Source organism: Rhinatrema bivittatum, chromosome 6 (assembly GCF_901001135.1).
Source record: "Rhinatrema bivittatum chromosome 6, aRhiBiv1.1, whole genome shotgun sequence".
NCBI classification, from domain to species: Eukaryota; Metazoa; Chordata; class Amphibia; order Gymnophiona; family Rhinatrematidae; genus Rhinatrema; species Rhinatrema bivittatum.
Window position 1 is genome coordinate 293,293,183 of NC_042620.1, and position 24,627 is coordinate 293,317,809.

At 42.9% G+C, this 24,627-nt stretch overlaps 1 protein-coding gene across 3 annotated transcripts in view; it reads left to right on the top strand.

Moving 5' to 3' along the window:
- The first annotated feature begins 1,403 nt into the window (after positions 1 to 1,403).
- The window catches only part of PRPS1 (phosphoribosyl pyrophosphate synthetase 1), a 77,658-nt gene continuing 54,434 nt past the window's right edge, over positions 1,404 to 24,627 (top strand). The window contains exon 1 of one of the 3 annotated variants that reach the window (XM_029607358.1): positions 1,404 to 1,771. In XM_029607358.1, the coding sequence (XP_029463218.1) occupies positions 1,650 to 1,771 (122 nt within the window). In that variant the 5' untranslated portion in view covers positions 1,404 to 1,649. Of the gene's footprint in view, positions 1,772 to 22,361; positions 22,467 to 24,627 lie in introns of those variants that run through there. The other 2 variants (XM_029607361.1, XM_029607359.1) reach the window with 2 other exon arrangements.

Below are 24,627 nucleotides of genomic sequence, written 5' to 3' on the forward strand. Positions count from 1 at the left end.
TGATAGCAGCCACCAGAGATAGGTGGGGATCGACTTGGTTGGGAGCACAGAAGTGGCCGCACTAAGGGGCATGCCCCTTAGGTCGTGCTCCTTTGTGCGTGCGGCGCCGCTGAAGAGAGCCCAATTTTAAAAAGGCCTTGCTGGGCAAGGGTCTTTACCGTCACAGCAGCTGCAGGCCTCCGATTGGCAGGCAGCATACTGGGGGCGTGGTTTCGGTCCTCCACGCGGTTTCCCAAGGTGGATGGGAGGGGACTAGTGTATGTGCTGTTGCTGGACGAAAAGGGCTTGCCTGGAAGTGAGGGCCGCGATTTAAAGGGCTGCCTTCGTCGCAGCCAATGATGTCGTGGAATGGGCGGGTCTTCGGTCGTCGTCTGGGGGGGCACATGAGACGGTCGCTGCTGCTCCGGACCCTAATGGGTCAATGCCGATCGCCGGGTTCGGTCTGCGCTGCTGCATGGCCATCAGCAGGAGATTCTCTTGGTGCTATAGTTTACTATATATGTAATCATTTGTAAGTAAACCTTAAATTGTTAATAGCTATTATCTATGTCCAGTCATTCCTAAGCAACGCAAGATCTGAAGGGAAATCTAATACTCTGATTCTGGTCCATTCAGTAACATAGGCTTCCACTTCATAAAATTTAACATGGGCCATTGAAGAGTCTTTCAGCCTATCACCGGATTATTCCCTTTCCTTCAGATAAACATATGTTCTCTGTAATGTTTTCTTTCGGAGGGAAAGACTGTCACCTCCCACAGTTATGAATATAGTTGTTAATCTTTTTTGTAACTGGTTATACCTGTTATGTTACACCTGTAAACTGTTGCTATATAATCTGTTGTTATAACTTTTTGTGGAACTGATGCGATACCTGTTGTGTTGCACCAGTAAACTGTTGTTATACCTGTAAACCGGAGTGAAGGCCTTTCGCTAAACTTCGGTATATAAAAACCTACAAATAATAAAAATAAATAAATGTGAATTTTACTTGTAGTATAGTTTCAAAATAAATGAGAAGAAATAACTTGCTCCAGGTAACTGACCCTTGTGGCCTTCATCTAACGTTATTTATGTTACTATTTTCGTAATGTGTGTGACTGTACATCGGGAAGAAGAGATTGTTTAACTGCAACTCAGCCGCTTCCGAGCACTACAGCCTGCTTATCCCACGTGCTCTCCTGTTCTACGCACCACAACCAAGCTCTACTAACCTTAAGCCTCGCCTTTCGCCAGCAAACTAACAATAATCCCCTACGGACTAGACACCTCCCTTAGCACCCAATAGGAGGTTAACGCGCCCAGAGGGATTGTTACAGTCAGCCAATTCGCTTTCAGACAGAGACGACACAACCTGTTGTCCCATCCCACATCCAAGCAGGTTAGGTGAGCACCAGCTTTAAAGACTGCGCGGCTGGCGGGAAAGGGAGGGGGAAGATGGTGGCGTAGCGTGAGACGCTGCTCAGCCTGCTTACGTCTAGGAGTATCGCGCGTCTAGACCGTTATCTTCACAGGCGAAATCCGCATCAGGGATAATAAAGATATTCTAGTAGATTACGTGACGGAAATTACAGGGGTAGTGGTTTTGGCCGTTTTAATTTTATTTTTTTCGTTCATTTTAATATTTTCAACACAACACTTCGGAGCGGAGATGCCGAACATAAAGATTTTTAGCGGTAGTTCTCACCAGGATCTATCACAGAAGATCGCTGACCGTCTCGGGTCAGAGTTGGGCAAAGTGGTGACCAAGAAATTCAGCAATCAGGAAACCTGGTGAGTAATGAGCATCGGCTGCAAGCCGGCTGGAGGGAAAGGACGGGAGTATGGCTTCATCCGGGGAAAACTATACAGGATGTGAGACGCGGCCAGAACACTCGCATGCAGCCGGCCTTTTGTGAGACTGCTGCTCGCGCGAAGAGTGTAGGGAGACGAAGTCTTTAAGAGCCACGTTGTTCGTATTGGGAAACCAGCACCAGTTTGGTGCAGGAGACTACATTTCCCAGCTTGTCCGGTTGGCGGACGGCCTTTCGGGATAGATAGTCCAGACCGCATGTCCGAGGATGAAGCGAACCTTCGGATAAACTAAAGTTCCCAGCGTGCCCTGCGTGTCAGGTTCTGCCCATCCCCTTCTGCTCTGGGGCTCGGTGATGTTGGGCTTGTGTGCTATGGTCTCTGGGGAGGGAAACAAAGGGCACGTGCTTGACTTGACAGTTTTTCGCTGAGTTCTGCGTCACCGCTTGTCCTAGGTTCCTGCTCGGATAAATTATGTCCTTGATATTGTATGTGCGAGCTGAGCTTTGGAATCTGATTCGTGAAATCTTTTTAGCCGGTAGAAATTATATCTAAGAATTGCTGGTCCTTTAATGTCCCCGGCGGCGAAGGGGTGGGGGGGAAATAGGCTAGATGGAGTCTAATAAAATGTCTGAGCTGAAAGAAAATGTACCTGTAAGGTCATATCTTACATCTAAAGTAAGATGTAAATACAGGAAGGGATAGAGAAACATTAACCAAAAAAAAAGTTATACTGCTTTTATTGGATTAATTTAATTTTCTTGACCATAAGAAGAGTGCTTTGCTTCAGAATAGCTCTGGTTTGAAGACGTGCCTGAGGAGCATATCTACCTGGTAGATCAACTATTTGGGATCTGGCTGGTATTTGTAACCTGGGTTGGCCACTGTCAGACAGGATGCTGACTGGGCTCAATGGACTCTTGGTCTGACCCAGCATGGCACTTATGGTTTCAAGGATAAAATAACAGCAAAAAAATCACATTTTTAAATTGAGCTGTCTAAAAAGGCATTTTGGAATTAAAACTTTAGAATTAACAAACATTGTTCAAGCTCTACTGACACATTAGAATACTAATGTTTAACTGAGGTAGCATCCTTAATTATTTAGTATCTTTGTATTTTGGCTTAAAAGCTTGACAGAAGAGCTAGGCCTCTGTTTTGTGAAAGAGTATTCATGTATTTCTTAGAGCTCTGCTGGGGGAGAATACCAAAAGACAAGTGCTACTCCTAAAAAGGATCTATTTTGGGTCAGACACTGAATAGGCCTGCCACAGATAATGTAGAAGTGATGCAGAGTAGGGATGTGCAATTTTTTCCCGAATTAGGCAATTTCAACATAATTGCCTAATTCGGAATGGTTCCGGAGAACCGAAAAAGATTTAATTTTTCCCCCCCAAAAAATTCATTTTCGCATTAGTGTGTTCTAAAGTGGCAGAATTAGTGTGCACTAAAGTGAAAATCAGGGCCCCCAACCCCCCCCCCCCCACCTGAACTGCGGGAAAAACGAAATTCCCACGGGGGGGGGGGCCCAGAAACGAAGCCAGACATGAAATCTGATCCTGAAGCACATCTCTAATGCAGAGTAATATAGAATATAACCGATATAGACTATATATAGCCTATCCAGGCTGCCCATTCCTATCTTCTTCTCAGCTTTAAGGTCCCTTCTTATCCTGCAGAGATTCTTTGTACTTGTCCCATATGCTCTTGAACTCCGATACTGGCCTTGTTTCCTCCAGAAGGAGACTGATCCATATGTACATCAGCTTTTTTTATAAATATATATTTTAGATTACTACTTCAATCCCTTTCATTCTCATTCCAGAGCTTCCTTTCAGCTGGAGGACTGTCTCATGTACACTTATTCATGGGGAGTATTTAAATGCTTTGTCATTTTCCCTTTCCCTCCTTTCCTCCAGGGAATACATGTTTAGATCTCTGTCTGTTTCCATATGCTTTATGATAATCATTGACCATTTTAGTAACTGTCCTCTGAATGGACTCTATTCAGTTTATATCCTTTTGAAGGTGTGGTCCCCAGAATTGTACATTGTACTCTAAATAAATGAGGTTCATCAGACTTATACATTCTACCTATGCACTAAAGCATTCTTTAGGTTTTTCTCATCGCCTTATCTAAGTGACCATCTTAAGATCATCAGATACTGTCCTCCCCAGATCCCTCTCCTGTTATGTGCACAAAACTTTCACCTGCTATGTTCTGATCCCTTGCATTATTGCAAACCAAATGCACAACTCTGCTTTTTTTTTTTTACTTTTAAATATTAGCTGTCAAATTCTAGGCCTTTTCTCAAGCTTCACTAGATTTATTTAAAAATATGTATAACTCTCCTATCCACAATTCTAGGTGGCTAAATCAAAACATTCACAATTTTAAAAGTATAACCATTCTAATATAGACACTAACAATAATTAAATAAACTTAGTAGATAACTAAATACAAATCAATATATAAAATGCAAGCATGTGATAAAACCATCAACATATAACACAAAAACTGATAAAACAAACAAACAAAATAGTCATGTAAAACCATGCACTTACTAAAAGGATTCCTAGTTTCAACCCACTCATTTCATTCCCTCTTATACTTTCCCTCTATGACTGATGATACCCCTCAGCCCATCACCAGACATCATTCCTGCAGTAAAGGCCCATGGACCTCTCTTCTAAAAACAGCCTTCTTGTCATTCCTGTCATCATCCAGGAAGTTTTCCTATCCATAAGAGTACAAAAAAAGCTTTTACCATCTTGTAGAATCTGACTGAAGTTTCACATTTCATTTGACAGTGCATTCCATAAACTAGGCCCTACTAATGTAGGATAAACGGTCCCTGGACTGTCAATTGCATGTGCTCGGCAGATAAGATTGATAAAGTTTGAGTGGGTTAGTCAAGTCTTCAATGGTGCATTAAAGTAGGCTGGGGCAAGACCATAAATAACTTTAAATTTAAAATCATTTTACTTACAATCTGTGATTTAATTGGTAGCCAGTGTAATTGGGGTGAAATAGAGATAGGGACTTGCGTGAAAAGAAAAGGATAGTCAGGAGATCCTAAAGTAGCTGGCGTAGGGCACAGACACCTTGTCTTATCAGGCTGCACATAAGAACTATAGGGATCAAGTGAATATTGCCCACAAGGCTTCTTATTCCACAAAACTACAATTATCCATTAATCGTCCAAAGGCATTATTTAGTAGTATTAATGGGCTTGTGAAGCCCTTAGATTATATTTTTATTTTTTAATCAATCTCAGATTATTGTATTGCCAAGTTAGGCATTCTCTCTCTTGTCTAGGGTATGAGGCTTGCAGATGAGGGATCCAAGTGAGTTACATTTAACCCCATATCTAGAATAAAAGTTGAGGCTGTACTGAATGAGTTTAAGAATTCTCATTGTGCCCTGGATCTGTATCCATCATGGATTTTCTCCTTATTAAAAGAAGTTTTCTGAATATTTGGTAAATATTTCACTGAAGTATAGTTCCCAAGAGACTTAAGAGGTCTTAAAGGGAATAGTGCCTCTGATCAATGTAGTGATTACAGACCAATTTCTAATTTCTTTTCACTTGGAAAGGTTTTGGAAAGAGCGATCTTCAAACAGCTTAAAGAATTTTTGGATAAAAATAGTATCCTTCATGAGAATCAATATGGATTTAGAAAACATCAAAGTAGAGAAACAGCTGTGGTTACGGTTAATGATTATGTTCTTCAGAAAATTGATTCAGGAAAGGATGTAATTGCTATGTACTTGGATATCTCCTCGGCTTTTGACTGTCACTCACTTGCTGTTTTTAGATTGAGAGAACTGGGTCTTGGACAAATTATTTAAGATGTTATACAGATGATGTTCAATTATACTTTACCTGCTGTGGTGATATCTTCTTTCTCAGATTGTTTGTTTTAAGGGCAGTTGGGGAATGGATGAGCTTTAATGGCTTGGTCTTTAATTTTGATAAATCTAAAGCCCTATGGATTTCTAGGAGGCTGGGGCCCCCTTTTGACTATTTCAATTAATGAGGATGCTGTCCCTTTTGCATTTTTTGTTCTAAGGTTACATCGTTATAGTTTTACTTTTATTTTATTCATTGTACATTGTTTTTTGTTTTATTGTTTTATTGTTTTATTGTATCACCCACCTGAGTTCTTTGTAAACCGGCATGATGTGCTGCACGAATGTCGGTAAATAAAAGTTAATAAATAAATAAATAAAATAAGAGGAACCTTAGGTTTGTGTTTGATACTAATTTGGACTTTAGAGCCCTACTGTCTACCATTCTTTCTGTGGCTTACTATAAATTAAAACTCCTTCAGCATTTAAGACCCATTTTGGGAGTGGCTGATTTTTAGCTTGTGATCCAAGCTTTTATTTAATCTATTGATTTGTTGTAACTTCCTGTATAAGGGACTGCCTCCACGTTGTCTGCATGTTCTGCAGTTGCAGAACTCAGTGGCACGTTTAGTAACTAAGACCACAGCAGGAGCACATTACTCCCCAGTTGCCACAATTACACTGGCTACCTGTTTTGTTTCATGTGAAATTTAAAATATTGATGGTTTTCAGAGCAGTAAAAATTGATCACTTACCTTATTTTGTTAAAATGTTTAGGCCTTATCAGCCATCTTGTTCCCTACGGTCTTCAAGTCCACAGCTTTTAGTGATCCCCTCAATAGGGAAAGCCTGATTACAAACAACCAGGAATCGGGCATTGACAATTATAGGCCCTAGGCCTTTGGAGCTGTGGTTGCTGTCTGATCTAAAGGTTTTTAGGAAACAGCTTAAAGCATCTTGTTTAATGAGGCATTTAGCTGAAAGGTTTAGTTTGAGATGGTTTTTGTCTGTCTGATTTTATTGGTATATGTTGAAAGTGTGATCCACTTAGCATGATTTTCTTTATAAGTAGACTAGAAATGTTTTGAAATCAATAACTAAATATATGTTCTTTGAATACTAGTTCTAGTCACAATTCTGGCTGCAGCATTTTGCACTAATTGCAATGCCCCTTCTGTTTTCCACATCTTCCTGGTTGTCTTCCCTGTTGCTGATTTTTGGTGTCACCTGAAAAGCAAATATTTCCTTCAGTATCACTAGGGACCTTCATTTACAGTTTTTATTTTGACTGGAAATTTCAATGTTTGAACAAAAAAGAAATTGGAGGAAAAATGAAAAAAACCACTTTTCCACTCACTTTTTTGCTATATCTCATTTTTCCACAGATCTTGATTTTGTTCAAACATGGAAATTCTCAGACAAAATAAAAACTGAAAATGAAGGTACCAGTGTATCATTTAGCAAAATATTAAAATAGAGCTGGGCCAGAGACAGATCCCTGTGGCATACCACTGGTAACCATGCCTCTCCGTGAGATGCCTCTTATCCAATACCTCCGCAATTAATCTATCTTGCTCGAACCGAGCTCATTATGACTTTTGAGTTTAAGTTACTGCCCTGCTCGGGCCTTCTTTACTCTATTTGCCTCCAAGTTATAGTCCTTGTTCAATGTAACTTTTTTGCTCTCTTTTTGATTATAATTTACTGTTCAGTTTTTTGTTACTAGTTTCTCTATTCCCTGTTCGATGTAAACCGATCTGATATGGTATTCAACCATGAAGCTCGGTATAGAAAAATGTGAAATAAATAAATTACCCACCCAAACCCAATTTTACCGCTATCCTTTGTTTCCCAGTCAACTAGTCTTTAAACTAGACAGTCACTTCAGGGCCTTTACTTAGGGCATTCTGATTATAAGTTACCAATGTAGAATCATGTTGAAGGACTTGCTGAAATCCAGGTACACCACATGTTGTTGTGCTTTTCCTGAGCCAACTCTGGTCATCCTGTCAAAGAAATAGCCTCCAGTCCTGTAATTCAGTAGATTCCAGAAACTACTTCCCTCTTCATCCAGATGAGTCCAGACTCTTTATGCTCCCCCCACTAGCAGATGGAGACAGAGAATAAAAGGTTTGACATCGCCTCCATATGGGATCCCATGCTGACCTCGGCTTGTCAGTTTTCTGTCTTCAGCAGATGGTAGGCAAACATCCTGTGCTGTGTTCTGAGGCCTGATTAGGCCCAGTAAACAGGTCTGATAAATGTGGGCAGCTCCTGATGGGACAAGTGTCCCACCCTTGGTTGAGCAAAGCTTATAGCCTGCAGTGGTGGGGGGGTTCCCAAGGCTATCTGGCAGTGATATGGTCGGTATCAATTTTTCCTTTCGATGGCATGATTGTTGCAGGTTTGTTTGGTTTTATTTTTCCTATTTTTGTCCCAGTCTCTGAGCTTTGCTTCCTTGTTGGGGATTTTTATTATTTTTTTTAATTTCTGGATGTCCCTTTTAAGTCCTGTTGGCTGCCAATAGATTTATAAATTTCCTTTAAAAAAAAAAAAAAAAGGAAGCAACAGTAAGGGTGTGCTGTTCTTTGGCAGCAGTTTTCTGTTGAGGGCTAGGACTGTTGTGGATTCAGCTCTGAGTCTGAGGGCTCTGCTGTAGCTGCAAATTTGGATGGGCCTCCTGTATTGTTTCCTATGGTGCCAGTGTTACTGGTTTGGCAGCTGGGTGGAGTCTTTCTGTGAGTGCCTCTTCCTCCTTTCCCTTGAGTTTCTATGCTGTCTGCACCAGGCATTTACAGCGGGTCACGGTGTGAGTGTAAATTCCTTCTCCACAAAGATAGAGGAGGGCACAAAGGCAAAGACTTCTCAACATCTGTAGTCTCTCAGATGTGGTACAATGAGGGTTTTGGAGGGGACAGTGAGGATGCCTTGGAAGAGGGGGTGTATTCTCCTCGAGAGGTGTAAGAGTCTGATATAGTTTGTTTAGGAAAGAAGAGTTGACCTCTTATTGGCCAGTCTTTACAGTTCATGAACATTTCAGAGGTTAGAGGGAGGAAGAGAATGTGAAAGGCCGGTCATGGTAGGATTAACATGCCAGTAAAATCCTTTCCATTGCCCATGGCAATTAGAGATTTAATTTCTAAAGAATGGGATTTAGCAGGGCCAGATTAAAGGTGGGTAAGACTATGTGGAAATTTCATTATCTCATGGATGCTGAGAGGGAAAGATTGAAGGTCCCTGCATGTGAATGCATCAGTTAGTGCTGTTACCAGGTAAACCACAATTTCCTAGTGTGTAGCCAGATAGACTCAGGACCAATGGGTATTGTGCTCTCCTGATAGCAGATGGGAGACAGTCAGATTTCAAAGCTGACGCCAGCCTACATATACCCGTGCAACATGCTTAGTTAGCTCTTCAGTATTTCTCCATCTCCCATAGCAGATGTAGACACTATCCTAATCCAGAATAGTGTAACATTTACAGCTAGAAAGAGAAAATTTACCTCCAAGAAGAAGAGCCCCCCTTCTCCTGCGGTGAAACCTATCTGTCCCTCCCACAGTCGAGGCTTTCCTGAGGCGATTATGGTATTCTCAGAGGTGAGCCTTGGTCACAGCCGATTCCTGTTTTCCTAATAGGAGGTGTATTGGTGCTTAGGCCCTGATGTAATATTTGCAGTATGGCTTTTTCTTAGGTTGAGTTTTGGCAATTATGATACGGAAAGCTTACTATACTGGAATTGTAGTTCAGTTTATTCCTGGCTTTCTGTGGGCCAAGTTCACACCCAGTGCACTTTACCATATGGGATCCAGTAAACCACCTTGATTACTATGAGAGAGGTAGTTTATTAAGTCTATTAAACTATTATTGAAAATGTTTTTGCAGTGTATGCCTATATAATATATATTGTTAGTGATATATTTTTACTTCAGAAGATTATACTTTGCATATGGAAAATAGTCATTTAATCTGCCTTTTTAGGTTGGGGAGGTTAATAAATCTTAAAATGGAAAAGAATGCAAACATTTTAATTGTGAGGGAAGGGGGAATGAAAGGCTGTAAGGTTTGTGTAGGGCATCTAATGCCCTTGTATCAGCCCTAAGAGTGTGTCTCTCACAGACTCCCACCATTCACCAATCTCTCACACCCCCAGGGTGCAGATCCTGGAGAAGCATGGGAGGCAGGCAAGCCCCATTAAACATTTCTCCGGCGCCCCCTAGTGTGGCCACCGAAGACTGAGAACAAAAACATAACAGGCTTATGTCACTACATTCTAACAGCTCTCTCCCTCCTGAGCTTGCATTCCTTCCATGGCACCGATACTTGACTGCATAGCCATTTTTTTTCTTCCCTGATTAGGCAGCAAGTGGGGGCCCCCCTCCCCCCAGTTTTCTCACCCTGCTCTAGCATATACCATCCAGTTAATGCCTCCTAGAGAGATTCACCCATCTTAGTTTACTTTTTCTGAAGTCCAGGACCCTCGCACTTGACTGAACCACATCTTGCAATCACTGGATGCCAGATCTTCAAACTCTGTAAGCACCAAGCCCAGTAACTTTGTCACATGTCAGTTTTGTTATCAGTTGACAGGACACTTCTTCCTGCAGATAGCCAGGACCCTGGCTTCAAGTTAACACCACAGCAGGGATGTCCCAATCAACATCCTGCAGACTGAAATTCTCCTCTCCATTTATAGTGATTTTGAGAATGTTTTCAATTAAATCTCTATTTCTTCTGCCTGTGAAAGTCTATATCTCGCCAGTATGTTTCATTGTCTCTTTCCAAATTATCCCACAGTGCTGCTTCTTTACCTTGTAAACCCTGCATTTGTTTCTTTTAAAAAAAATTATATATGGGTACCACACCTTTTTGTCTACCATGTCCTTCTTGAATAGATGGTAGCCTAGTATAACTAAAGTCCATAATTTACAATATAATTTTCCCGTCGATAGCAGGGCTGAATTAGTCATGCTGTCATGGGAGCTGTCTTCAGGTCCCAGGAGGCAGAGCTTCCCCAAGCAGAGGTTAGTTTTTGCCCTCTGCGGCTGCGCGTGGGTTCCCGCGCAGGAAAGTAACATTCTCCTCAGTCTGTATTTTCCGCGCACGGGATCACACGCGGAGCTTCTCTTCTCAGGAAAATTTTTCTAGTAAAGAAGACAGTGTCGCAAACAGAGTAGGCAGCCGGGATTCAAGCCCTGCGCATGTGGGAAAAATCATGTCCATTACAGATGGACATGATTTGTGCTATAGATGTTTAGGTCCGGTCCATAATCAGTGCGACTACTGCCCACATTATGGAAGAATGTTGCCGAGGCCCAGTAACAGCGAGCCCAGAAAATTCAAGATTGAAAAGAGGGCTCTTACGCGCCTTCCCCCCCCCCCGGTCAGACACACATTCTTCGCACCAGCGAGGAAACGGGCCCCATCGATGAAGAGGGCGGCCTCGGTGGAACCCGGACTCTCCAGGCCTGGAAAAAAGGTGAGGTCCACAAAGGACTTAGAGAAAACCCACAAGCATTTTACAAAGAGAGCAGTGGATAGTGGAATATGAATTATGGCAGTAGCACAGCAGAACGCAGCACCTTTAAGATCAATTAGTGTGTTATTAAAAAATCATGCTTCACGATAGAGCTATATATAGATTTTAAATAAATAAAATAAAACTAAGAAATCAGGACAGTGGCAGGATGTACATCCAACTCCCTCTGCACAGAACGGGAACAAATCAACCCCAATACTCACACCATGGCCTTCAGATTCGAAGGCTGTCAAAGCAGCGTTGGGAGTATTGACACAGACACCAATGTCGACGCAGCATCAAGGGGATACGACACACTTGGCGCCTAAGCCAAAATCCTCTACGCCGATGCATTGAAGCTGACGCAGTCAACACAAGAGTCAAGACCGGACCCCGCCTCGAGACCGCATTTGATGTCAAAGCCGATGCAACGTATGTTGGAAGAGGCACATCAGACACCTAAATCGACCCTTTCGACTCCACAGCCAAAACATATGACACATTGGGGGTTCTTCATCTCCACAACCTCGGCAAATCTCAGACGCAGGTGGGTCCTACTACTCTACAGAGTCTATCTTTACCAGCAGAAACTTGTCCTAAGCGTATAAAGACTGTTTCCCATAGACTGTCTGCAGAAGGATGTCACGGTCTTCATACCAAGCTTCGAATATTCTCCATATTCGTATGTAGGTTAGAGTCATGGAGAACTTGCGTGCTTGGAGCAAGGTGTCAATCACTACCCCTGAGTATCTGCTCTTCAGGCACATCCTCTCAATGGCCAGACCGTAAGAGAGAATATAGAGTTGGGTCTTTGTGGAGAATTGGTCCTTGGTGGAGCAGATCCCTGTGTGGAGATAGACAGAGGGCTCCCCTCCAGAAGTCTTCGCATGTCTGCGTTCCACGGCCTTCTTGGCCAGACTGGGGCCACTAGAAGTACTAGCCCCCTGTGGTGTTTTATCTTGCGGATGATCCCGCCCAGAAGTGGAAATGGAGGAAAGGTGTACAGCAGGTCTTCCTGTGGCTAGGTCTGGACGAGGGTGCCAATCCTCTGGTATTGTGGTTCTCGTCTGCGGTTGAAGTTGGGAACTTGGGTGCTGGACCAGGTTGCCAGAAGATACATTGCTGGAGTTCCCCAGTGGCTTATCAACTGGAAGGCTGTGGTCGACAGCATCCATTTCCCTGGGTCTAGGCTTTCTCTGCCGAGGTAATCCACAGTGACGTTGTCTTTTCCCGCGAAGTGGGCGGCCAGAATCCCTTGCAGGTTTGCTTCTGCCCACACCATTAGGGGGTCTATTTCCAGGGACACCTGTTGGCTTTTGGTTCCTCCCTGGCAGTTGATGTGGTGTTGTCCAACATGACTGACAGATGATCTCCGGTGTCTGAATCGTAGGCAGGCCAGTCTGTTCGGGCTTCCAGTCAGTTGATGATCCATCCCGACTCTTCCTTTTTTAATCACAGCAATGTCTAGTCAGAGAAGAGAGAAGCGGGGATGGAAATTGGAGGAAACAAGGCAATACAAAATGAAATGTGGAGCCTTGCCCAAATCCTTGAAAGCCTGCTGGTCTAACACCATGCTCAACTGGGTGAGGGAGCACAAGGCTTTTACCACATTAGCTGCCCTTCCAATCCAACCTCAGATGGGACAAGCTCTCCTACCATCTGCTGGAGACAGAACACTGGCAGGTTGAGCGCAGAGTGACATCAGCAAGCCTGCTAACCTCTGCCTCCATCTGCTGGTTGGGGGACACAGACCAGTCCAAATGCATGGGTTATCAGGGATGGGTGGACAAAGCCCTGAGGTTTGTAAAAGTACTTTGGTGAATCAAGCATTAAATGCTTAGAGAAATCGGGTGGGGGAGAGGAAAAGGGCACCGGTGCCTGACTACGTACCCTAATGCTCACAGTATGGGAGATAAAGACCTAGATCTAGACAGTCATGAACAAGGCTGACTTGGATATAGTGGCTGTCAGGGTACACAGCCAGCCTCGACTGTGCTATCATTACTACTGGGGGAACTGTGTAAAATAATATGCACACAATTTTAGATTCTGCATACTTTATATTGCTCAAAACAATATGCATGATAGTCTAATTTAAAATGTAATACAGAAAAAAGTTACTTAGATGCAGAGTTTTGAAGGGCAACCAAAATGATAAAGGGGATGGAACAGCTCCCCTATGAGGAAAGGCTGAAGAGGTTAGGGCTGTTCAACTTGGAGAAGAGACGGCTGAGGGGGGATATGATAGAGGTCTTTAATGAGCAGATATGAATCTGTTTACACTTTCAAATAATAGGACTAGGGGGCATTCCATGAAGTTAGCAAGTAGCACATTTAAGACTAATCAGAGAATTCTTTTTCACTCAATGCACAATTAAGCTCTGCAATTTGTTGCCAGAATATGTGGTTAGTGCAGTTAGTGGAACTGGGTTCAAAAAAAGGTTTGGATAAGTTCTTGGAGGAGAAGTCCATTAACGGCTAATCAAGTTTGCTTAGGGAATAGTCACTGCTATTAATTGCATCAGTAGCATGGGATCTTCTTAGTGTTTGGGTAATTGCCAGGTTCTTGTGGCCTGGTTTGGCCTCTGTTGGAAACAGGATGCTGGGCTTGATGGACCCTTGGTCCATCAATCTGTCAGGTAGTGACATGGTCCTCCATTCACACCTTCTCTAGGTTCTACTTCCTGGATGTTCAGGCCCGGGAGGGGACAGCATTCACAAGGGCAGTACTAAGTGGGCCACGGGCAGCCTCCCACCGGGTTCGGGAGTAGCTTTTGTACACCCCATTGGTCCTGAGTCCATCCTCTACATGCTAGGAAATGGAGAAATTGCTTACCTGATAATTTTGTTTTCCTTAGTGTAGACAGATGGACTCAGTATCCCACCCACCACTGCCTCAAAATACGGAAACCTCGGGTGACCATCCCCAAGAGTAAGACGAGCACGGGTAAGCCACACTTTATCCCTCGTTAAGACACCCATAGTTACCGGGTGTCTGTTTCTCGGTTGAATGCACTGGCGGTCTCCAGCTATAATTCACGTCAACCAGTTCAAGTTAATCCAACACATATATATCCACAATTGCTTTTCGAGGTGAATACTGAAGAGCAGAGCTTCCTGTACAGGTATATGTACTGCTGACGTCAGATTGAAATCTGACTCAGTCTCCAACTGTTATCAGGAGCACACTATACCCATTGGTCTGAGTCCATCTGTCTACACTAAGGAAAACGAAATTTAGGTAAGTAATTTCTCCTTTACAGGTAAGCAATTTTGCTTTCTTAGTCTTTCCTCTAACGCAGGAGGCATTTTGGGTTGCACTCAGCCATCTGTTAGACATTGGAGCAGTTGGTGCCTCTGGCGTAATGAGATTTGTCAGTATTCCATCTATTAAGTGGTTTTAAAAAAAATAAAAATAAAGAAGCTTTTGATCTATTTTGGATCTGATGCAAGGAAGTAGTCTTGAGAGTTCCTCACTTCAGAATTGAGGTCTCAAACTAAACTCCTGCCTCTCACCCTAGCACACCACTGCTTCAAGACCAGTTGTCTTTTAAAGGTGAGAAGATTAACTTTTAGCATCCATGGGTTCAATGGAAGCATATTCCCTACTGAGAAGGTCTTCAGAAGTTTCTCCATTTCTCACTGCTGGGGGTTTGTGTTTTGTTTCAGGTCCTCCCTTTTGGTTGACCACTGCCTCCAGAGCTTTGTTACATCAAGAAGGTCTTCTGGTTCATCCTTATCTAGATAATTGGTTAGTCAGTTCAAAACCAACCCAGGAAAACAAGTTGGCTACTAATGTTTAGTTGATCTGGAGGCCCATTTCGATGCTGATTCATACCGAGGAGTCAGGATGCAAGTACAGTTGCCTTCCATGAGGTGCACCTGAAGATTCTCTATATGGCGTTATGTTCAGGTGTTGAGGTCTATGGTGGTGGCCTTGAAGCTGGTTCAGTGGTTGTGAGCTTTCATGAGACCCTTGCAGATAGCCCTGCTTCCAAGTGAAATCCTTAGTCACAAAACTGAAAGTTTGCTGTCCCAGATCATGCAAACAAGTTTCAGCTGGTGACTTGTTTGCATGAGTTGGAGAAGAGTAGATCTGGAACCTGATTAAGTGTTAGTGATGACAGATACCAACCTCTTTGGGGCACACTCCTCCCCCCCCCCCCCCTTCAGGAAACTTGGTCAGCAATGGAGGCTAGGTGGCCAATCTGGTTGGTAACCAGAGCAGTTTGGTTGGCTATGCTCCATTTGGTATTGGTTCTTCAAAATCAAGCAGTCTGCTTTTTTGTCACAGTACCATAGTAATGGTATATGTGATTCATCAAGGGGATGCTGATTGTTCTCATTGTCAGTGTAGGTGAAAATCACATCTAACCTGGGAGGATTAATACCCAAGAGTGCTATTGGCATCTCACATACCTGTGGAAGAGAAGGTTCAAGTGGACTGTCTCAGCCACATTGCTCTGGACCCCAGACAGTGGGAACTGTCAGAAGGGGCCTCTCATCATATTGTGATGCAGTATGGGATGGGACTTGCACCTAATTGTGTCCCACAGGAATGAAAATGTAGAAAGATTCTATATCAGTCATCCAGGCTTAAATTTAGATGCCTTAGTTCGATCTTAGCTGGCATGGCAACTAGTTTGTTCTTCCTTTGTGGCCTCTGATAGTCTCCCACAGAAGATCCCCAGGCTCTGATAGCATCCAATTTGGTCATGGCGGCCTTGGTATGCAGTTCTGTTCCAGCTCTTGGGTGATAGTTCTCTCTTTGGAACTTCAGGTCTCCTGAAGTTAGGGTCTGGTGTTTCATGAGAATCTGGTTCAATTCTGTCTTGTGGCTTGGCCTTTGACTGGGTTTCTTTAAGCAAGAAAAGATGTTCTTTAGAAATGGATACCTTGTTACTTTCTTGGGAAAGTTCAACATCCCTAGTCTATCAGATTTCTATATCAGGGTTTGGAATTTGAAGATTATGCTGCTAAGCAGGTTTTTCCTAGAAGGAATTGCATAACTTCCATTTGGCAGGGCTTGTGTTTTGTTTTTTTTTGTTTGCAAGGAGGTTGAATAAAGGTCTAGCTCTCAATTTCTTGAAAGTTCAAAGAGTAGCAGTTGCGTGTTTCTGGAGTCTTCTCGTTCCTTGTGAGGAGTGAAACAGATTGCCATTATGAGACCTGGTCTTGTCTTGGAATTTGAATGTGGTATCCTTTCAGGTGGGTAGTACTTTTGAGTTGCTAGTGGCGATCTACCTCAAGTCAGGCAAACTTCTGAACTGTAAGCTGTGCAAGGAGCCTCTTTGCCTTTTGAAGGAAATGGTACAGGTTTGTACAAATTTGGCGTTTCTCCCAAAGGTGATCTGGCTTTTTCACTTTAGTTGGGGGCAGAATCTTCCTTCCTTCGAGTTAAGAAAAGAATTGCTATATTGAGTCAGACCAAGGACTATCAAGCTCAGCATACTGTCTGAACCTGGCAGATCCCATAAAATGGTTTAAATTCCTCAGACTTGCTATCCCTAGGAGAGAGTAAATCTGTCTAATTTATGGATCTTCTACCAGGAACTTGTTCAGACCTTTTTAAGACCCACTGCTAATGACTTGCTGTGAGGTGTTGAGAGCATTGCCCAGGTACTGGTCTGGATCTCAGCATTGGGCAGCAGTGACTTTTTTTTTCTATGGCACACTGGTTGGAAAATGTTGCCTAGCCATCCTTCTGCAGTTATGTGCTTTCAGTTACCTGTGTTAAGAAATGAGACCTAACAGGCCAATACAGTAAGGTGCAGTAGAAAGAGGTGCGTTAGTGCCAGGCGCACCGGCGTTTGCCGCACGCACAGTCCGGATCACATACCGCTCGATACAGTATTTAAATGGCATGCAAATGCAAGCCGTGTCCATGAAGCGCAATCCATTTTACTGTATAGGTACTATACAGCACCTATATAGTATCCTGGGTGCGCTGGTACCTGTCATTTCAAATGACGTTTGAAATGACAGGTACCAGGAAGTGGATGGTTCTCCTACAGACCCCACTGCTTCGAGCGCCCGGCTAAAGCAAGCCCCAGCAGCCGGCAATTAGAAGCAGGGAGCACAACAAAGCACCCTCCTTCGGACGGGCAAGAGACGAAATTTCACAGTCCCAGGCAAACTTTCCCCCAGCCCCCGCTCAGCAGCCCGGGACGGATCGAGCGCTCCCCATGCGAGGCAGCTTCCAGCAGCCCCGCCGGCAAAGGTGAATACATGCACGCCTGTTTGTCCAGTATGGGCGCTCAAGGCAGCATAGGTGCATGCGCACATGCCGTGACCTGAGCACCCGGCTGGATGTCGGGAGTTCACGGCGTGCACGTATTCACCTTCGCTGGCTGGGCTGCTGGAAGCCGTCTCGCATGGGGAACGCCCGATCCGCTGAAGCCGCTCTCTCTCGCCGCCCTTCTACTGCTGCTGCTGGGGGCTTGTGTGGCCGCAGCCAGGGCAGGTGAGTGGGAGCTGGGGGAAAGTTTGCCCAGGACTGTAAAATTTCGTCTCTCTCTGCTGGGGCTTGGATTGGGTTGGTTTGGTCTGGGACTGTGAAATTTCGTCTCTCTCTGCTGGGGCTTGCCTGACGATTGGGTTGGTTTGGTTTGGGACTGTGAATTTTCGTGTGAAATTTCGTAATTTACCACCTACCCTGACCCTGGCTTTAGTGTGAAACTACACTAACGTCAGGGTAGGCGGTAAATTAGCAGGTAAAAGACGCGGCAAGATAGGTTAAAAAGGAGATAGTCGGGGCGCACGTTACTGTATGGGAGGGAATAGCTAATTGGATCGTTTACATACATATACATGCCGCGGGCGGAAAGGGATACGCATTAAGTTAAAGAAGCGGTAAGGATCGGTAAAAACAGATAGTGAATCGTGGGTTAGACTTACACGGCCAAATTGTGAGTACACAGCGGGTTAGAAACAGGGTAACTGCGGCCGCGCTTTACTGTATCGGCCTGTCAGTCAGCGGTGCTTTTTATTCTCAGCTAGTCTCTTTCTAGTGGATTCTCTTCCACCTCCACACTCAGAATTTTTTCCTGTTTGCTCAGTGGTTATCTTGAAGTATGGCATGGTTTAACTTATCCTTTCAGACTACAGTGTGCAGAATGAACCCTCACTCAAACGATATATAGTCTACAGTTGCATAACAGGAATCAATTGGTGGTCGCACACAAATAAGAGCAAAATTAAACAATAGTGTGTAAAAAAAAAAAAAAATAAAAAAATTAGTAAATCTACCATGAATAGTTGGGAAAACAGATTAGGATTAAGTCACTGGTGGGAGAAGATACTGGTTTGTACTAGGAAAGGGAGAGTAAGTGAAATAGGATATCTGCAAACAGAACAAAAAAGTAGTCAGTCTGGTTTATTTTTATATCCTAAGTAACATCATTCTATAAAAAGGTAGCAACATTTAACTACACACAAATATATTGGGCCACTGCACTTCTTGGTTCCTACTGAAATTTTCTCTCTGCCTCAAAATTGGATGATAGTCTATAAATGTCAGTTTGAGAGAAGGATGGGCAGGTGGGTAAAACAAGGAAATGACTATCTCATTCAAACAGAAAAGCACACTTCAAAACACAATCGGACTGTAGCAAGCAGTAAATTAGTAAGTTAAACAGACTTCAGTTTTTATTTGTCACAGCCTGTTGTGCTTTGAGTAGCTCTTGCTTGAACAAACTCCAAGACTAGACTAATTGTATATTTTTTCTTTGCTTTTGGTTTGGTGTGGTTTTTTTTTGTTTTGTTTTTTATAGAAGCACTGATGGCTCATAACCCCAGTATGAATTGGGCAGCTAGCTACCTTTTGTAATAAGCTGCACTCAAGAGAGTGCAAAGTTTAATTTTTGCAGAAATGTTGATGCAGGAAGGAGTTTGACTCAGTTATGTGCACATTTTTGTATTTCCTTGGTGCCTTCCCCTGGAAATGAAGGCATTAGCTATTACAGTGCCGCCGCCCCCCACATGCAGAGGGGTGCATGACTTGGCATTCAAAATGTTAGTCTTAATCAAGAGGTGGGGGTTATACATTCTAACGTTTGGAAATGTTGTATTCCTGTAAACATCTCATGTGCACTAAGCAAGTGGCAGTACTTCAACCTGAGTAACAGTGGCACCAAGAGGTTCCTATAGCCTAGCTACAGGCATCTGCTGGGGGGTCCACACAACTGCTTCTGGAGGTACAGGAGTGGAGGTGTAAGGGCTCCCCACTTCTCTTCTGTACTGTTGGTGCCCACACAGCGCTCTCCTTGCAAGATAAAGTACATCTTCCCCATCCCACCCAGCATTGGCAAAAAGCAGCGCTAAGAGGCTCAAAATCAGCATTAAAATGTATGCTCAGCCTATGCTAAAAACTGAGCACATGTTTTGACTAGTGTTCCTGCATACATTTTCAGATTAGCACACATTTCCTCCTCCTGATACATTAGCTTAATGCATTTGGAGTAAAAAAAAAAAATTCCTGCTTTAAACTGTGTTGAAATTCAGCACATAGTTTTAATATCTTTTTATTCCATTGGGTCCTTTGTGTGATTGTGAATGAGTGCTACTTGCAACAGTGTTTCTTGTAGGTCAGCAAAGGGTAGCTGAGGAAATCTGAGAACAGCTAGACAGCCCTATGACTCCTATCCATTCAGTGCTTGATGGATGGCGCATGTGTATCCAACAGCGTCTGCAGGAGCAGAGGAGGAACGGACCACTTGGAAAATCCTAAATCGCTTTGCTGTAGTTCACTGAAATAAGAATGCTTAAAGCCAACAGCTGTGGAGCAAACAAACATTTTATTAAAGTGCTACAAAATAATATAAGGTATATCGTGACGAGAGTGGCAGCGTGCTGTGCAAAGCACCGAAACAACAAAGCATCTCAAGTGATTTTACTGATTGCAAGACTATATAGATATAGAGAGGATTTCTACACTTGTTTCATCCACCTCTAAACTAGGTTACATAATTGCCAAAGTATTTGGCTTTCTTTGTAAGCAAATAATCTGGACATATGAAGGCAGATTATTCAGAAGCCATTTAGACGGGTAACTGAAAAGTTATCTTGTCTAAATGGTTAGCTGGCAATATTCACCGCCCTAACTCATTATGTGCCTAGAAATTAGGCATGAAATTTGGAGGTGATCAGGGCAGGCCAGAATTAGCGGCAAAAGATGTTTAACCAATGTGGCCAATTCTGGTGTACCCATAGAGCTGTCGTAAAGTTAGCCGCCGGTTAGCCAGGGATATTCAGTGGTGCAGCTGCCCGTCCCTGAATATCCCCCATTAATTTAGCTTGATTGCTAAATCTGACTAACTTATCTAGTTGCTCTGCGGCTGAAAATGGATCTCGTGGTAATTTGCTCTTGGCTTCCATGCTCATCCTTGTCTCATATGTAAATGAGGTTATCTAAGGCTCACAATTAGATGGAATGTCAACTGGCCTCGTATCTGTTCGAAAATATTCTATAACCTTGTAGGTCAGCATCTTTTTATCTAACTTACAGCATCTTTTGTATAGGAAAACAAGTACAAGGCTGAAGCTATAATTTTAGTGCTTACAAAACTGCCTATGATCAAAAACTTAGAACAAGAATGACTTCATGTGTTACTGCTTTCATGTGTGGTGGGGGCTGTAAGCATCACAATAGCTTCCATACCAAAGTTAGAGGCTTAAGAGCAGACATGGCAAAGCAAGGCGGCTGTCCCAGCCCCAAGGCCTGCAGTTGTTGAGAGAGGCAGACCATGCAGCAACCTTCATCTGCTCATTCTGTGAGGATGGTGTGGGATTTTGCTGAGGACAGCTTGCAAATGCTGAAGTGTGCTTAGCAGTGGAGAGAGATGTGACTTTAGGTGGACGCAGCAATAGATGTGCTGAGACTGTTTTTGCCCCTTAGCAGCCAGCTGATACATTAGTCTAGTACTGCCTGCCTCAGATCTTGCATGTGTGCAGTGGTCGGGTACGAGGTGGTATCTCCAGGCCATTCCCTACCCAACATTGGTTGTCGGTGCCTAGAAGCTTTTTGGGTGTTTACTTTTAGGTATACATGTAACCAAATACAAATCCATTTAGTATGAAACCATTGGTAGCTAATATGGATCTCATAAATGTAGTTTTGTGGAATTGGTTTCTTTTTACATCTTTGCACCTTTTTCAGTTCATTAGGTTGAAAATACCACAGTGGCTTCTCTTAGCAATGCTTCCAAGTTCCATTCTCTGCTAGTGATTGATGCCAGGGTTCTGTATTGCCAGACTTGTCCCTGTGGCCACTACCATGGACCTTGTTTCCTTATTTCAGCAATATTTTCTTGATAGTAATTATTGGTAGGGATGTGCATTCGTTTCATTCGTTTAATTCATTTCATACGTTTCCCATTACATGTCAATTAGATGTGCATTCATTTCATATGTTTCATACGTTTTGTATGAAACGAATGCACATCCCTAATTATTGGTGAAGAGGGGCCATTGAAATCTTAGTACATACAGCATTTGAAACTGTCTTTCTAGCAATTGACCATGGGGGAAACTTCATGGCACCTCCCTTGCTTTCTCTTGTTTATGCCCCAGACTGTCCATGTGTTTCTGGGCAAGCAACTGTAGCTACACTTCCCAGCTATTCACGTCCAGGTACCTGCTGCAAGATGTTAACTACTGGTATTTGCCTTGATAGGGTCCTTTTTTTCTTTACATTTTCTCTTGCCTGTGTAAAATCAGGTAGGCATTGCATGTGCATTGCATAATTTTGTAGTTTGTATTGCACCCATTCCAGTTTGCATTTCCACCCACAAATGTCTGTCCAACTTTAAGCAATTTCCTATACATTTATCAGGCCTGAAAATTAATACATGGCAATGTAGACAATGTATCTGGGGGCTGTAACTGATTTAGGGAGACGTTTCAAAACCTGGAATCTAGTCTTCCCTGTTTTCTTAATCTTTAATGCTGCCTCACCTGTTTTGTTTTTTTTTTGTTTTTTTTCTATCACTTAATCCCTGCATTTAAGTCACTTTTGCAACACTGAGACACTAAAATAGCAGCACTAAAGTACTCTTTGAGGGCCAAGAAGTTTCTTCCATTTTACAGGGCTGGACGACTACCTTCTCACCAGGTTGCCCAGGCAGCCTAATATTTACATCCTGGTGCCTAGCGATGCCTTAGGCTTGAAGCTGCTGCCGGCCGCCCAGTCTCCACACTGGGGAGTATCCAGACCTGAGCTGCAGCTTGCAGCCATCGTGCTGTACTGAGGAGGGGGAAGGAAGAGGAGCAAGCAGAAACATGAAATATGTTAATGCAAAGTAAAAATTTAAGTTGAGTGATTTGAAAAACTTAAGAATCTCGTCAGCCCTGCTGTTTTGAGTATAATGGAAAACTGCTTAGAACACTCTCACTTTTTACAAATAACATAGACCTTAACTGTCACTTTGTTTTCTGCTGTTCATAGCACTATTGGGGGGGATCCATGTATTGTGCCTCATTCATGACCATGAGATCTTTGAGATGTCTTAATCCTGGGTGCTTTACTTGTTTAGTTTTAGAATTGTTAATTTATTCCTGCTGACTTCATATTTTATTTTATTTTTTTTTTTGTGGATCTATTTCTCAAGGTTTAAATGTATTGACTTTTCTTTGTTTTTTTTAATCTTTTGTATGTTTCTGTGATCTCTCCTTCCCTCAAGCCACTGAGCTGTTTGTTCTATATTTATGCTTCATTGTAAATTAGTCTGTATGTGTTTGATATGCTGAAGCACTATAAATCTCCCTAAAATGGTAGGAATGGCTCAGTTGGATGCATTTTTGGAAATTGCAACTTATTTTTTTGAAATGAGAGATCAGTTACAATTTATTACCCAGGGTAGGGGGGGGGGTGTAAAAAATGCTGCATTGCTAGCAGCTGTATGTCAGTCTCCTGGGTGGAGCTGTGTTACAGGCACTACTGAAATCCAGATTTGGCCCCATCCCTCTGAAGGGAGGAGGAATAGCCTAGTGGTTAGAGCAGGGGACTATAAACCAGGAGACCAGGGTTAGAGTCCAGTTGTTGCTCCTTGTGACCTTGGGCAAGTCACTTTACCTTCCAGATTGTAAGCCCTCTGGGGATAGAAAAATACCTACAGTACCTGAACGTAAACTGGTGTGATAAAAATAATAAACTACTGCTGGTCACTTAAAAAAAAAAAAAATCGGTTTGTTTGTGTTGGAGTTCCTTCTGTGAAACGCTATATATCCCATCACAGATGTTAAGCTGACAAGTCTGCTTCCTCCTTGCTCCTGTCTGGGTGGAGCACCCCCTTCGGGTCCCAGAGCCAGTGTGTCACATGTTTCCACCTCGGTAAACGGTTATGTGACTGGTTATGACTTTGCCTTTTGTCCATCACCCTCTCCTTTTACTATGTATATTTATTTATTTAAAACTTTTCTATGCCGTCGTTTAGTAGTATACCATCGCAACTGTTTACAGATAGGCACGTAAGTCTGGTTAGGATTATAAATTAGCTAGTCTGTGCCAATAAAGTTTCCGTTACATGATTCAAATAATATACGCTATTTGGATCGTGGATTGGAAATTCCATTTATATGACTAATAGGATATCCATATATGAGGGATACTGTACTCAAATTAATCTTTAGGTATGAGAAAAATAATAAAGGAGGGATAACTGCTGTTTGACTTAACTGTGTGTCAGTTCTTTTTCTTGTCAGTATTCCTTACTCCCCACTCTCATTGTGAAAAGCTTTTTTGAAGAGCCATGTCTTTAAATTTTTTTTAAAGAGTTTTAAATCTTTCTTATTTCGAGTGGCAGTGTGTTCCATAATATTGGACCGGCTAGGGATAGTGCTCTCTCTTACTTGCGTCAGTTTTGCTGTCTTTACAGAGGGAATGGTTAGTAGAGCTTTATTGGCTGATCTTAGATTTCTCTGGGGGACATGCAGTCGTAGTGCAGTGTCTAGCCAGTCAGTATTTTCCTCATAGATTAGTTTGTGGATTGTGCATAGTGTTTTAAATTGCACTCTTTGTTCAATTAGCAGCCAGTGTAATTCCACAAGTGTTTGAGTGATATCAAGCAAATGTAGTGAAGATAATCTGCTTTCTTCTGATCCTCTTCTCACCAAAACTATCCTCCCCTCTAACTTGTACTATTCCTTTTTTTTTATCGTCCTCTCTTCAGGTCTGATTGGGCAGCATGCCCCCTCCCTCTGATCCTTTGCCTGCTTCCCTTTGTGTTTCTCCTGGTAGTTTCTGGCCAGTCCTGTCTCTGTATTTCCCTTACTATTTCTGTCCTGAAGAGACCATTCTGGTTCAATAAAGTAGCAGTGAGAGCTAAAGGTGTCACCTTCAGGAAATAGACAAGGAGGACAGGTAGAACTGGCAGGAAGGGCAAAGGTTTCTATTTTCTTCATATGCTACGTTTCAAGATTCAAGATATTCTTGAAATGCATTGTCATTTTTCATAAATTAGACACACAAAATCC